Here is a 16,481-nt window from a genome sequence, read left to right on the forward strand (position 1 = left end):
AAAGACTTGCAGGTTGATAGGTAAATTGGCCATTGTAAATTGCCCCTAGTATAGGTAGGTGGTGGGAGAATGGTGGGGATGTGGTAGGGAATATGGGACTAATGTAGGGTTAGTATAAGTAGGTGGTTGTTGGTCGGCACAGACTCGGTGGGCCGAAGGGCCTGTTTCAGTGCTGTATCTCTCTATGACTCTATGACTTGTCAAACCAGTAAGTGATTTAAGTCACAGGCTTTGAATGTTAATTTTGTCTGAAACATCATTTTGTGTAGTGGAGAGCTATGCCATGCTTGATTTATCTTTGTTTTGAGGTTGGAACACTTGAGGGTTGTAGGGCCTAGCCGCCTATGGGTGGCATTGTGCTGTGGCTCCTCACTTGGGAGTTAGATAGCTAATGGTGTTGCAGGGGAATGATGCTGTCATGTAGGTCCTTAATGTTGAGTATGTTGAAGCAGCCCATGGTGGTGGCAGTTTTGGGGGGGTGGGGTGGGTGGTGGGAACACTGAACTTGTGCAGGGTCTCTTTTTTTCCCTTTCTAGGGAAAGCTGGTGTATTTGCTGGCAAGATTATTTTGTTTCTGTTTCCTCTGGATGTGGGATGTGGTTCTTTAGCTGCAGTGGGATCCCTGTTCCAGTAAAGGAGCAGCTTATATGAAATAAAAACAGAAAGTGCTGGAAATACTCCAGGTCTGGCAGCATCTGTGCAGCGAGAAACTGAGTTGACGTTTCAAGTTGGATATGACTTCTTCAGAACCAAAGGAAGGTAGAAATGAGAGACAATAGTAACATTTCTACCTTCCTTTGGTTCTGAAGAAGCGATATCTGACTCGAAACATCAACTCTGTTTCTCTCTGCACAGATGCTGCCAGACCTGCTGAGTATTTCCAGCATTTTATATCTTTATTTCAGATTTCCGGCATCCACAGCATTATGCTGTTATTTGAGCAGCTTATGTGCTCCATTTGCAAAATGTTTTCTGGGGTTGTCAGCTGATTCCTTTGAGGTGAAACTAGTTCAGCACTAGTACTCGCCTCTTTTTATATACAAGACTCCTTTTCTGGGTCACAGTGACAATAATCAGGTCAGCAGACAGAGTTCTTTAATGAGTGCTCCTGCTGACACCACCAAGAATTCTAAAAACTGGCAGATTAGCTGAGGTAGTACTTGCTGATCCAGCTTAAATGAAAAGGGATCGAGCAATTGCACTGGGGATTTTATACTTTCTGTTTTTCCCGGTGCAACCTGTAGCTGCATACTTATGCTGATGGCTAGAATTTCTTGGTTAGTGGGTTTGAGAGCTGGAAGTGGACCTTGGGCACGGTGAGGGAAGCATAAAAGCAGCTCTCCCTCCTGGTTTTTTTTACTCCACAAAACATGAAAACTACTTTTTATTTTTCAAGTATTCTTTCTCTTTGCTCCTGAAAGGACTGAGCCACTTCTTGGGCACCAGCAATCTTTTAATACTTTTCCCAAGTGGGCTTACAGTCATGTGATTTTAGACACTGAATAAACCTTTTCTATTCTTTAGTGTCTCACGCATACATGGGCAGGACTTTTAGGTCCCACCAGGGGCAGGAATGGAGGTAGGCAAGGGTGAAAATACCAGCGCCAGCTAGTGTGCTGGTTTCCTGTTGTCGTTCCCAATGCCGGTGAGTTTCACTAGGACCGGTTGAGGACTGCCCCGAGAACCTGCCTGGTCTGTTAATATTGGTAATTAAGGTAGTTGAAGAACTCATTAAATGCTTGTTGAAGGTCATGTTCAGATTTTGGTGGGGATGCAGGGGCTGCAAGCTGGTTCCGGGGCAGATCAGGCACATGTAGGTGGATATGCAGCGGAGAACCTGTCATGGCCAGCCCAGGCAATTAGGTGGGCCTCATCAGAGGGGAAATTGGCCATTGGCACGCAGGGGCCATTGGGTCAACACAGGTTGTGGGGAGGGTAGTCATTCAGCACTTGTGCAGCGCAGCAATTGCGGGGGCGTAGAGGAGGGGGCAAGGCTTCCAAACATAATTGGGAGGCCACTTGAGCATAAGGAAGGCAGCCGATGGCAATGGAAGTACGACTCTCCGATTTTTGGGTCCAGTGGCAATGAGGATCAACATCCTGTGTAGGAAGGGCAGAGTCCTGTGCATCAGGAGGGCAGAGGAGAGGGATGAAGGGCAGGAAGGCAATGGAGGCCATACTCTCAGGATAGGATCTGCTACTGAAGACGGGACTACCTTGAGATGACCGAGAACCAGTGCCGCCTGAAATTGCAACACTCCAGGCAGATGGTCATAGAGATTTGTGCCCTCATCATGGACGACCTCTTACCTCACAACATTGCTTCGCCATTCCCTGCAGTAGCCGTCAAAGTTACTGTGGCCTTGAACTTCTTCACCTCTGGCTTCTTCCAAGGATCAGCTGCAGACCTTGGTGGGGTCTGACAAATGGCTGCACACCAATGCATCTTGCACATCACTGATGCCCTATTTGCGAAAGCTGGGCAGTACATACAATTCCAGACACATGGTGCCTTGCACGTGCTGAGGGCAGTGAATTCCCCCAGGTGCAGGGCATCATCGATAGCACCCACATGTCCATCAAGACACCCAGTGAGATTCATCAACAGGAACAGCATTCACTCCATCAACGATCAACTGATCTACATCCACAATGAGCTTCTTTCATGTGAAGATGTGGTTCTGGTGCCTGGACTGGTTGGGCGGTGCCCTGCAGTACACTTCTGCAAGGGTCTCGTGCATGGCGGTGGTCTACTGTGTTCTCCATAACATGGCCCTCCAGAGAGGTGTGGACCTTGAAGAAGCTGAAGCGCTGGATGGACACAGCTCCTTGGAGGAAGAGGAGGAGCAGGAGGTTGAGAAGGAGGGGGAAGATGCAGAAGAGAGGTGGCTGGACCTGGCATGGGGCTTGAGGGACTTGTCAGGATACCATTAGCGTAAGAAATCATCTGATTCAGGCTCATTTCATCTGAGCCCCTTTTAACCCAGGAGGAATGGCATTGTATGAAACTTACTTTGAGATGCCTGTGAGAACACTTACATTGAAGACGCAGCCTAGAACAAGTCAACTCTTACCGCCCCCCTCCCCCCAATGAAGGGTGCACATCTGCCCAGAGATTTCACTGTTATTGTTCACAGACACTGGCTCTCCTTCACCATTTCATCCCTCCTCTTGTCTTACCATTAATAAAAGGAGGCTCACATGTCAATTTGTGTCAATATTTACATGGTGCCCAAAAAGTGTAGGAAGTGCACAGTTACATGTGATAGACACCCCAGTGACAGCTCAGCGCTCTGCCCGACATGGCCTCTGCTCTTGACCACTTCTTCGCGGTGCTCTCCTTATGGCCTTGGATAAGGGAAGGGAGCCTGCTCACTTGTCTCTGCTTGCAGCTGAGATGCACGTGGCGGTCATCCCCGTCTTGGAGGTGTACCATTGTCAATGCAAGGGCAGCCTCCATCGCTGGGCCCTGCTGCACAGTTGTTCCCTCAGTCAGAGGGGCCAAGGAGGCCGTTGATAATGATGGTCCCCTTATCCTCCTTGGTAATAGCCTCAGCGCTCTGGCGCTCCGGATGGCTGGAGGGGAGCATCAGCTAGGGCAAAACTGGCAACCCCTCCAAGCATCTCCATATCATGTGCCACTGAATGGTCAAGGCTACATAGTGTGGTGTGCATCCTGCGAACATGCAGTTCCTGCATGCGCTCCTAATTGTTGCCGCATATTGTTCCAGGAGATTGGCCACTCTCTCAATAGAGGAGCTCATGCACTCAAAGCCCTGAGCCATGGTGACACACATGAGCTGGATGGACTCGTCCATTCTCAGCTCATGACCGTGCACTGTCTAAGGGAATTCCAACATTTGGGAGCACGTCTGTCGCTGCTGGTCTAGTTGGAGCTTCTTTTCCTGTGACTCCTGAGGTCTTGCATCTGTGCTCAGCTGAGCAGGGCTGTGTCTGTCCTCCATCATCCGAGGGGGGTCTGCCCACAGCTGCCTCTTTCTCTGTCATCATCTCCTGTTCAGTCATGATGTGCTTATCACCCAGTGCCATCCTATCTAATCATGTGCCAGGACCCACTGAAGTAACTGTATCTGCGCTGGTGGAGGGTACACCTTTCAGGTGCGACCGTGCTTGGTCTGAGCTCTGCTCTGGCATTGCTTGGCCAGATGTTGGTGCAGGAATCGGTCTTATCGCCTTGACATCACCTGTGAGAGACACAAGAAGAAATCATGAGAAGTAGCTTGGAAAGCAGAAGTGCTGAGGGTTCACAATGCAGCTTAGTCTTCGGGATGATGTTGGACGGGCTGGAGTTCAGTACATGCCCTTTAATGTAAGCATTGCAGTCTCTATTCACCCTCTCCACCAGCGATGCCATCTCGCCTTCCCTGACTTGTTAGCAACTCTGGCGATCTCCATGGCTCCCTCTTGCATTGTGGTGACGACATGCAGGAGGGGAACCCCTCCTCCCATCTGTGTTCTCCCATGGGCATTATGTGCCTGTTTCTGCTGCTAGGACAAAAAAGGAAAGATAAGGCACTGCTGGCTTCTGTATATCGATGCTGGAAGGTCCTCTGCAGTACTATGGATCTGAGCCTTGCTGAGGGGTCAGTAAGAATTCTGGACACCCATTGCTGCCATGTTTAGGAGCAGCAGGTGCCCTCAGGTTCCTCAGCTGGAGTGTCTGCTGGAGGTTGAATACCCAGAGGCCTGTCCTGTGATTTGGCGCTGCACTCACCTTGCTGGAGTGAATCTGGTCATTGAATCTCTTCCTGTGCTGGACTCCATTCCTGCGGACCACACTCCGTCCATTTGCTGTCTTGGTAACCTCGAACCAGGCTTTCTTGGTATTGTGGGGGTGGTGGGGGTGGCCTTCTCCTGCCACCCTCTGGGAAGAGGACCAATCTCCTCTCCCTCACTGCCTGCAAGAGGACCTCCAGGTCAGTATCGGCAAAATGAGGGGCAGCTCTCTTTCAGATCTGCCTCTGTTCCCAGCCCCACGGCCACTAGTTGGTCGCCCAACCCGCCCTCCATCCAATTAACATTAACAGCACGCCCCTGTGAAAATCGGAGGCTGTGACTGCTTCCTCCCTGGGGAGGGATCAGGATCCAGAAACATTCCCAACATCCCGTTCCCACTTCTGGAAGGAAAATCCTGCCCATTCGCTCTCTAGCAGATATCACTGGATAATAGTTGGTAGAAGGACATTCACATTCTTTTTCTTCCTTTATTTACTCTCCTTCCACTAGCCCAGGATCACTGATGCCATGTATTGCATCCCAAAATGTTGCCCTGCCTGAGATAAGCAAACTCTGAGGAATTGGGAGCAAAACATTTTGATCTCAATGACTTCATACTACAATGGATAATCTGCAAGGTGAGTGGGGGAGCAAACTGCTCATAATTTAACCAAAATTGGCAAGCTCCTTTAGTGAAATCAATAAGAATGGCTGGCTGGTGTGGGGAAATTGAAATTGCACCATTGATGTAAAGGGTGCTCTTCAAAGATTGGAATTTTTGTGGTAGCATAGAATGAGTTGTAACTGACTGAGAATGTTGGATGCTCACACCTAAGGTACAAAATTGGAATGTGTAGCACCCATGTTTTGGGCAGTACTGTTAAATTATTTAAATTAAAGCAAAATACTGCGGATGCTGGAAATCTGAAATAAAAACAAGAAATGCTGGAACCACTCAGCAGGTCTGGCAGCATCTGTGGAAAGAGAAGCAGAGTTAACATTTCGGGTCAGTGACCCTTCTTCAGAACTGACAAATAATAAAAATGTCACAGGTTATAAGCAAGTGAGGTGGGGGTGGGGCAAGAGATAACAAAGGAGGTGGTGTAGATTGGACAAGGTCACATAGCTGACCAAAAGGTCATGGAACAAAGGCAAACAATATGTTAATGCTGTGTTGAAAGACAAAGCATTAGTACAGAATAGGTGTTAACGGACTGAAGATTGAACAGCAAGTGCAAACATGAAAAAAAACCAGTGGGTAAGCAAACTGAACAAACTACGATGAAATGAAATAAATGCAAAAAGAAGGTTGTAAAAAATGTAAAAAAGAAAAAACAACTAAAAATGAAAGTAAAATGGGGGGCTGTTATGCTCTGAAATTATTGAACTCAATGTTCAGTCCGGCAGGCTGTAGCGTGCCTAATCGATAGATGAGATGCTGTTCCTCGAGCTTGCGTTGATGTTCACTGGAACACTGCAGCAATCCCAGGACAGAGATGTGAGCATGAGAGCAGGGGGGAGTGTTGAAATGGCAAGCAACCGGAAGCTCAGGGTCCTGCTTACCACCACCTTCTCGAGGGCAATTAGGGATGGGCAATAAATGCTGGTCTGGCCAGTAACGCCCACATCCCTTGAAAGAATAACAAAAACCTGGGAAGACTCGCTGCTTAGGCTGAAGTGAAGAATTAAAATTGTTCTCTGTTTACTGTTGAAAAATGAAACTTATTTTCCATTTAATATGTCATTTGGAGACTGTACATTTGCACTTCTGTGCCAATGTTTGCCTGCCACTGCCACTACCTTGTATCATCAAGTGTGCAAGCTTTTTTAAAAAAAAAATTAATGCTTGTAAGTTTCACAGTGTCTGTTTTTAACAAAGTTTATTTTTGCAGTTCCTCTATCCTGATTCAGATGCGCAGCCAATCCCTGACAATCACCTGCTGGTAGTTTCAGAGGACAGATGTAAGTTTTATGACCATGCTAATCTTTTTTTTTTAAGTGGTACATTGGAGGGTTGTTCAAGTTTCTCCACACACACGGGGTGTGGGCGAACATGTTTGCTGGGGAATTTCCGGGCATACGGCGATTCTGCTGAATTTAATAGCAGGGCCTTATTGCCTTTTTTTTTTAAAACTCCATTTCCTGTCCAGCAGCTAGTCAGATTGACAGGCTGGCTGACTGCCGGGCAGAAAAGTCAGTGGTAGAAGGCTGCAATCGGGGACAGTCTCCAGCATCCAGGAGAGATCGCCGCAGGTTGGTGAGTGCGTGTTGGACTGGCAGTTGGGAGGGAGGGGGGCCTGGAAGACGTTGTGGTGTTGGGGGGTTGGGGGGGCGGGGGGCGGCGGTATGGAGCAGCAATTGGGAGGGAGAGGGGACCGGGAGAGATCATAGGATTGGCATAGTGGTTGGAGGTTGGCCAATCATGGCAGAAGATTTGCTTGAGGGTCTGGAGAGCACTCTTGCTTCTCTTAGTCTGCAAGCAACAATATAAAAAACACTTACCTATTGGTAAGCAGTTTGGGTCAAATTGCGTTACTTATCTACAGACAAAAGTTGCACCTCTAGCAAATTTGTCACAATTTTAAAATGCTTTGTTCAAAGTCTGCATCTGATTGGTTCAAATATTGCATTCATAAAACAGTAATGAATCACAACTGAAGAGATAGGAAACTTGATGAACAATTATGTTTAAAAAGATACAGAGAAAGAAAGCCAGTTATTTCCAACTGGACCTGGAACTGGGTCTTTACAAACAGTTGCCAATGTATTATGTCTCCTGGTTATTTTCTGGTTCCCATATGTTAGAAATAATCACACATCAGACTTGGAAAGGCTACAGTCTTTGTTTATTCCATTTAGCTTCCATGCTCCCTGGTATAGGACTGCCCCAGGCTAGTGTCCTGTTACATGTCACATGACTCTCCAGTGCAGTCGTGAATGTGCCCCCTTCCCGGAACACTTACACATAATTAGTTGCTGGATAATTAGCTCCTAGCACTTTACAGATGGTATAATGTATAACAAATCTACAATTTTCCATCACTAAACGGAGTGGTCTCTAATTCATCTCACAATATGCTTACTTTGTAGCTGGTTAAAAGCTGCTCGACCTTAACAGTAGAATGATAAGTTATACATTATATAGCATAGTGCCCTGTATTTTTAGAAAATAATTTTATCCTTTTGACTTACCATAACACCAAGGGAGAGTAGTGAGTATTTTCTGTAACCTCACCGTAACTACAGTGTCTCAAATTGTGTACCTGAATGTCATTTTATTCTGTTATCCTTAGGGCCCTATCAAATTCACAGCTGTGAAAAATGTGTCAGGACTGTGAAATCTCGGGTCCTCCATGAAATTGGTCATTTTGCGAACTTCGCATGTTTTATTCATTGACATAAAGGTCACCTCGATGATTGGTAGATGAGGTAGGACTTCTGGTCCAGTTTTGAGAGAAGCAATCTTGAGTACTAGCAGATAAGTGAGAATGCCAGAATAAGCAAATCAGAAATGGCCACAACCATTACTGCAGCACATCGAGTGAAAGAATTTGGAAGCCAAATTCTGCATGCTGATGTGAAATACTGTTTTGTACAAGCTGCAGTGTTTCATTGGATCTCACTCGACGGCAACGGTTCATCCTCACTTAAAGTCGAAAAGCCATCACAGCAGAAAGAGAGCATCTGACACTGTAGGGCTGGAAAGCTAACACGCAAAAAAAAAAGCGACAATTTCATCTCTTTCTAAGAAGTCAACAGACAGCTCAGAAAATAGTCAGTTGGTTACAGTGGAACTTATGGGTGCTTTTGCAAGCACCAACACACCATTGGAAAACCTTGATCACCCAAAGCTGCAAGTATTCATTCAACGTAATGTGCACAATGGTGGTTGCTTGCCAAGTGCAAATAAACTTCGACAGGTCTACCTGCCGAAGGCTTTTGTTACACATTGTGAGGAAACTAAGTCTCAGATTAATGCATGTGAGTCTTTTACAATTATTTGTGATGAGCAAGACAACTATGTGCTACATGTTTTGTTTGATTTTATGTCTGTTAAGATGTACAGGCAGGAAAGCTAACAACAGTGATCGGAGACTGTGTCCACTTAGAAGCTGTTAATTACACCAGAGTTTTCTAAGCAATCATCAAAACACATTCAAAATATTGTACAATTTCAACAAAGTGTCTGATTTCATTAGTGACAATACAACTTAAATGACAAAATCTTTCAAATCTGTGCTCCAAGGTGTAATGCCTAATGCTGTCCATATTACATGTAATGCACATATAATTTCTCTTGTCAGTGAGCTGTGGAAAAGCGAGTTTGGTGAAGTCGACTAACTGGTCAGCTATATTAAAAAGATCTTCAAACCCTAGCCACTAGCTTCGATACAGGCAACACATTGCAAATGTGGCTGAAATGGCTGAAATTGGGGAACAAAACATCACCATTTCTCCAGAGCCAGTAATTACATGTTAGAATTCTTGCTTTTGGGCAGTACAGTATCATGCAGCTCACCTGAAATGCAACTCAGACTTTGTCTCAGAAGAACTCTCACTGACACCAAAAACACAGGTTTTAACAGACATTGTAACCCTTCTAAACGATGCTCAGCTTAATGAGGAGGATCAGTTTGTTGCCATGAATGGTACATGACTAATGAATTTAATCACTGGTTTGAATCTCAACATGTCACAATCCACAAAGCTAACAATAAAGTAATGGATATACTGTTCGGGGCTGAAGCACCGTCAAATGAACAACACTGTGATGATGCTCAATTACATGCCTGTGCTCAACAGGTGGTTCTTGCATTGCAAAGAAGCTCAAACAATATTACTGCTACGGGGAAAAGTCAAGCGGTGAAGAAAAAGTGGCTCAAAAATTGCAACAACCTTCTGAGGCATTCCTGAAAGCTCTCTGCATCTTTGACCCTACACAAATACACTTGTTGATGGTGGATTTAAACTCATTTGATGTAATGCCTGGCTTTTACAAGAACTGTAGGCAGGAGATTCCTGCTTATAAAAGCAATGCAAAAGAAGCAGATTGTACTTTGCCTGTGCTGCAGTTTCGGAACTCTGGAATGCAGAATCCTCCATCTTGCAAGGCTATCATGCATTGTCTGAAAATTCCAGCAAACTGTGGATGCAGAGAGAGCTGTGTCTAACCACGAACAGGTGTTCACAGCGCAGAGACAGGGAGTAAAGAGACATTTGCAGATTGCTCATGCTCACATTCAACCACTGACTTCAGTGAGTAAAGAATGTGACCTGTTTATGGTCAACTTTTGAGTATACAATAAATTCTATTTGAAACCTGAAACCTCCCTTGTCTTTTTTTTTGTTTTAAATACAGAATTTTCATGGTTTGTTGTAAAATCGTGAAATTTATGATTTAGATGCTTGAAATTGTGAAATTCATGATTCTTAAAATGCTGTGACCATGAAATTTGTAAAATTTGACTGTGAATTTGGTAGGGCCCTAGTTATCCTCTAACAGTTGCATATGTTTTATATTCCAGTTCTGTCCAAGCACCATTATGTTGTCTTTTTAAACTCAGTTATGCATGTCCATCAAAATCTGAGCATTCTAAAATTAATTTAAACATTTTTATTCTTGTTTAGGCATTGAGCATATTCACATAAGAGTGGTCATCGAAGAAGGCTACAGAGTGGTAAGCTAGATGTTTTGGAGCTGTAGCATGATAATGTGCAGTGGAGCTGAAACACGCTTTAAGGAAGAAGGTTGGGCAAAGCCAGTCAAATTTGATTGCAGATTCCGGTAATTAGCTTCTTGAAAATGCTGGTTGGGAATTATATCTGCTACAGTTTTTTAGCCTTCTTCAGATGTTACTGAACACACAATACAATTGTGTGGCAAGGCCAAGTGTGCTCACAATATGAACTGCATCCCCGAGATCAGTCTGGATTTAGAAACTATTCTGAAGGCTTTTTATCAGTGGCTGAGCTGACCTTTGTAACAAAAAGTGCTTTTAATACTTTGCAACTTTGTATCCTCTTTTAAGTTCATTGCTATGAACCTGGTATTGCAATATATAGCTATAATTTATCAATAGTGAACGTTTATAAAACTCTTGTTAGGCTACAGCTAGAGCATTGTACCCAGTTCTGGTCTCCATGCTTTAGGAAGGATGTGAAGGTCCCTGAGAGAGTGCAGAGGAGACTTACCAGAATGGTTCCAGGGATGAGGGACTTTAGCTATTAGATTAGTTTGGAGAAGCTGTGGCTGTTCTCCTTGGAACAAAACAGGTTGAGGGGAGATCTGACAGAGGTGTGCATGATTGACAGGTTTAGATAAGGTAGACAAAGAAAAGCTGTTCCCATTAGCTGATGGTACAAGGACTAGTACAGAGATTTATGGTTTTGAGCAAGAGATACAGAGGGGATATGAGAAAGAACTTTTTTACGCGGCGAGTGGTAATGACCTGGAAATCACTGCTTATGAGTGTGCTGGAAGCGGAGGTGATCTTTGATTTCAAAAGGAAATTGGATAGGCAGATGTAGGGAGTAAACTTGCAGGGCTATGGGGATAGAGCAGGGGAATGGGACTGACATAGAGCTGGCATGGACTCGATGGGCAGAATGGCTGCCTCCTGTACCGTAATGAATCTGACTCCATGTTTTTTTAACCTGCTGGACAATTATGAGACTGTTGTCATCCTGTGAACTTGCTCCCTCCTGCACCAGAAAAGGATAGCTTCTGAGCAAAAAGAAGTCTTTCACAGAGAAGCAAACTCATCAAAAGTTGGAATAATTTTGACGTAGTTCAATCCTCTGCCAATTTCATACAATTAAATCTATCTTTTTTTATTTTTTTTATTTTTATTTAGAGATACAGCACTGAAACAGGCCCTTCGGCTCACTGAGTCTGTGCCGACCAACAACCAGCCATTTATACTAACCCTACAGTAATCCCATATTCCCTATCACCTCCCTACACTAGGGGCAATTTACAACGGCCAATTTACCTATCACCTGCAAGTCTTTGGATGTGGGAGGAAACCGGAGCACCTGGCGAAAACCCACGCAGTCACAGGGAGAACTTACAAACTCCGCACAGGCAGAATTGAACCCGGAATTGAACCCGGGTCCCTGGAGCTGTGAAGCTGCGGTGCTAACCACTGCGCCGCCCTTCTGGTGATATGCATTTGTGTTACATTTATTTTAGGTGGTTCAGAATCCTGATCGACTTCACAAGGATATTGTGGCTGAAGATTTTTTGTGGGCACAATGGGATACACAGGAACAGAGGCTGTTCTATATTGTTGAAAAGGTAAAAAATTAAATATGATTTCGTGCAAGTCCATATTTTCTTTTTTGGAATAAAAAATCAAATATTAGAATAGATGATATAATTAATTGTAGCAATTTGACCCAAGGCCCCACAAGCAACAGAACTAAATGAACATTAATCTGTTTTTGATAGTGTTATCTGAGGGATAATTAATAACTAGGACACCATGCTGAACTCTGCTTTTTGAAAAGTGCCATGGGGTCCTTTACATCCCTTTCAAGGGCAGATTGGGCCTTGGTTTAATGCCTCAACTGAAAGACAGCACTCCCAACAGTGAGCACTCCTTTAGGGCTGTACTAGATGTCAGCTAGCTTATGTGCTCAAGCCTGTGGAGTAAGTCTTGAACTCACAACCCTCTAACTCTGAGGTGAGTGTAATCACTGAACCAAGGTTGACACACAGATTTAAAGGCAAGAGAACAATATTTTCCCCTTCCCTTCCATTTAATATGCTGGTGTACAATTCCATTGGTACCTGCATCCTTTCTGTTTATCTGTTGGTGAGTGTGCACACACGTTGAATATTAGCAGGTTATTCGGTCCATGTACACTTTCCAGCATAGGTCACTGGATAATAATGGAGAAAGGGAAATCAACTGTTTCAAGTTTACTTCCTTATTCTGGGCACATTAAGGTTAATTATAGTACTTGGATTGCTAATGACTGTATGGTTCAAAGAAAACTGCTCTTGGACTCCATAATATAAATGAGCCATGAGACTCTCAGCTGGTAACAAAATGTGACCAATCCAATAGTGTGATTTTATTCATAGTTTTTGTTTATATTTGAACCTATAACCAAAGAGGAGTATGGCAATACTGTACAGGAATGGCATTAACAGAAAAAGATTTAGATTTTTTTTTTAGATTTAGAAATACAGCACTGAGACAGGCCCTTCGGCCCACCGAGTCTGTGCCGACCACTAACCACCCATTTATACTAATCCTACACTAATCCCATATTCCTACCACATCCTCACCTGTCCCTATATTCCCCTACCACCTACCTATACTAGGGGCAATTTATAATGGCCAATTTCCCTATCCACCTGCAAGTCTTTTGGCTGTTGGAGGAAACCGGAGCACCCGGAGGAAACCCACGCAGACACAGGGAGAACTTGCAAACTCCACACAGGCAGTACCCAGAATTGAACCCGGGTCACTGGAGCTGTGAGGCTGCGGTGCTAACCACTGTGCCGCCCACTTGAGATTTACTTGAGATGTTTAAATGGACTACATAACAGCTTCATGATAGAAAGGGACTTGTCGGGCATTGGATAGATTTGTAGTTTGATGGCTTCACTACATCTATCAAATTTGATAAACTGAGGAACGCAATAATTTGCATTTTGTATTAATGTTAAAGCAATGAGGACAGTCGATTTACTGCTGTATTTAATGGAAAATGTCCTTTTGCTATGCAGAGCAAGTGTTCCATGGTTTGTGTGTAATATTGGACTTTAGTAGCATGTTTTATTTTCACAACCAGAGGCTTCCTTGATGATGATGACTTGTTTATTTTAATTAGAAAAACAATGCAGTTCTGATGTGCATCCAGTTTTACCCTGACAAGAACTATGAAATGTTGGTAAGGAGGTTGTGTACTTTATATATGCTACCTATGCCCTTTTCTTTCTACCATTTTTGAACTCACTACTGAAAATGATTAATTTTGTGTTTTCCCACAAATATATTATGTGGAGTAAGGTCTGTAAAATTATTTTACAGCAAAATTAAAATGTACATATAACAGTTTTATTCCAAATAGGTAAGGACCCATCGTAATTGCCTCGGGGTGCAAACCATGCCCACATGCAACACACTACTGGAATAAATGATATACAGTATTCTAAAAATACCTTGGGGCATGACTTATCTTAACCATACAAAACTGAGAATTTAAACAGCATCAAATTTAATTTGAAGCGGATATTTGCTGTAAAGTGCATGTGGACTTGAATTTAATAGCTATAAGAGTAGCAAGGATCCATTCAGCATTTCCTCCATTCACTGACTTAATTTTAATCAGGAAAGTGTGTGAAGTGCCAATCTACATGACTAGCTAAGTCTCCGGCATCAAAGGATGGAGGTGTAAGGAAAGACTGTGAAACTGGCTCTCCAACCTTTGAAAGAAGTGACTAAAAGGGGACATAGGAATATGCAAGATATTAATTGTGTGTATATAGTATTTGTTTTATTTTGTATGGATAAGATGAAGCCTGAGTACGACTTTAAGGTAGGTCACCAGAACAAGCAAGCATAAACTAAAACCAGTGAAAGGGCAATTTAAGATTGGTGTTAGGAAGGACTTAATCACAGTAGTTGGAATGGTTGTCTGGGTACCGCTTTAAATTTGTGTAGATAGTTAGATAACACTGTGAAGGGCACTCTTTGTTTTATTTGTGTGATGACTTCCCTCATCTGTATTTATCTTGTGACTGAGCCAGGGCAACAGATTAGAAGGGGATATTCATTTTGTAGGAAGAAGTGAGAGTTTCTTAATGAGTTGTACTGAAAATCTAAATGATTTAGAAAGAAAAACAGCTGGTGTTTCTGGTGTGGAAGTGATATTATATCTAACGCAGACACATCAGTAACCCCATACTCATTGGGCTGGATCTTGTTCTCTCGCTGCCAGGAGCCGTGGCAGGTGCAGAAAATGACGGCTGCCATGCACGGGCCCCGCGCCACCGCAATCTTGCATTCGGTGGTCACTTAGCATATGGGCGGCAGTTGCCGCCCTCCCCCAGTCACGTGGTGGGGGTGGCATTTGTGACTCCATTCATGGTGCCACCTGATGAAGGAGCAGGTGCTGGCGCCATTTTCTAAAGGCTGCCAGTCCTTACATTGTTGTGCTGCTGAAATTGGCCTAGCCAGGGTCAGACTGTTTTAGCTGTCAGAAATTTCCCCAAAACACACTTTATGATTGATTGATCATATAGAAAACAGGATCAAAATAGCAAACTTTTTTTCAGTTGCTGCTTTCCCAATCGGCATTACAGAACCAGCTGAAGAATAACAAGCCAACCCCATTTATCCACTACACAGCATCAAAGTTTCCATTCATTTAATGAAAGCCCTTCAACGCAGGCCTGGTCACTAATTCACTTCACAAGAAACTTTCTTGTAACGTTCGGTATGCGGCCAGCCACTGATCATTTGATTGGATAAAGTTACAGCCATTTATTTGTGCAATAAAATCTTTAGCAGCAACCAGCAGCAATGCTGTGGTGGATAATTAAAAAGAAATTTACCATTTTAAAGTTGACCCCTTCCCCAGCCCCCCCCCCCCCCCCCCCCACAAACAGTTCCTAATGCAGAGTTGACCCCTTCCTTACATCGGAGGCGCTAGCTTCCTCTGGACGGGAAAGTGAAGGCGCGTGAGTGCCGCATGACAAAATCAAGATCGGGAACTGAAGGTAAGCTTGCTGCGGGTTACAATTAATGCAAAGATCTAATTAGCATATGGAAAGCAGAGTCCCATCGCGGAGTGATGGAGGGGCCATCACGGAGCAATCCCGGTATTGGGTTCTGTGGCGACCGCTGCCACTCCGATTCTCTGCCCCCCCCCCCCCCCCCCACCCCCCGCCACAGAACCCAACGTCAGCTGGGAACAACATCCAGCCCATTGTATCTGTACTGGTGTTAATTTAGGTCCGTCACAGTGGAGTCAATAACTTCTGAAAATCATTCTTCTGTTTAATCAGAAATATTTCAGGAGAAGACTTGGGGGGTGGAAGGGAGAGAAGCAGAGGCAAGAGAAATGATTTGGTGGTGGTTATTAAAAACTGAACTTTACAGAAGTTGGACTGATCACGAGAGTTCCTCTTTAGCTCTTTAGAATCTGTCATTAAACTCCATAAAGTAATGTGCCTGAGTTTCTCTTTTGGAAGATTTATTTATGCAGCTTTTACTGAAAATAAATGAATGTCACTGAGTTTTTAATGTTGGAAATTCTTGCCCTTTTTCTTTGCAGTTATTATATGCTGCACATCCAAATGTTGATGAATAGTCATTATGAAACTGGTTGTAATGACATTTCTTTCTTCCACGGTAGCTTTCATTTCCTCTTGGATTCTCTTTAACAGTTACAAAATTACGGTAGGCTGTGATTGCTATTTGCTTTACATACACTTATTCTGTAAATATGTTTTTTATCTGCAAGTCACTACCACTGCTCAGAATACAAGCGTGATCTTGGGCTGTATGAATTTACTTACAAAGATTTAGTTGCATGTAATTTTACACGTAGTTTATACCCTGTAAAGTTATCAGATTTAAAAATTAACAGTTACTAATGTTCACCTTTTATCAAAATTGTAATTATCTCGTTTGTTTAACCTCTACATACAAAGGAAGGGAGGTTACTTTGTACATTTCCTTCACTTCCCTTCATATTTGAGACCTCTGAACACATTTGGACAGGCA

At 43.7% G+C, this 16,481-nt stretch overlaps 1 protein-coding gene across 3 annotated transcripts in view; it reads left to right on the plus strand.

Annotated features, from left to right (window-relative positions):
* The window catches only part of gsap (gamma-secretase activating protein), a 110,402-nt gene that overhangs the window by 20,586 nt on the left and 73,335 nt on the right, over positions 1-16,481 (plus strand). For 2 of the 3 annotated variants that reach the window (XM_068059237.1, XM_068059236.1), the window contains exons 8-12: positions 6,630-6,699; positions 10,366-10,415; positions 11,930-12,034; positions 13,582-13,641; positions 16,111-16,154. In XM_068059237.1, the coding sequence (XP_067915338.1) occupies positions 6,630-6,699; positions 10,366-10,415; positions 11,930-12,034; positions 13,582-13,641; positions 16,111-16,154 (329 nt within the window). The remainder of the gene's footprint in view (positions 1-6,629; positions 6,700-10,365; positions 10,416-11,929; positions 12,035-13,581; positions 13,642-16,110; positions 16,155-16,481) is intronic. The other variant, XM_068059238.1, reaches the window with a different exon arrangement.

The sequence above is a fragment of the Heterodontus francisci genome, chromosome 27 (genome assembly GCF_036365525.1).
Source record: "Heterodontus francisci isolate sHetFra1 chromosome 27, sHetFra1.hap1, whole genome shotgun sequence".
Classification (NCBI taxonomy): domain Eukaryota; kingdom Metazoa; phylum Chordata; class Chondrichthyes; order Heterodontiformes; family Heterodontidae; genus Heterodontus; species Heterodontus francisci.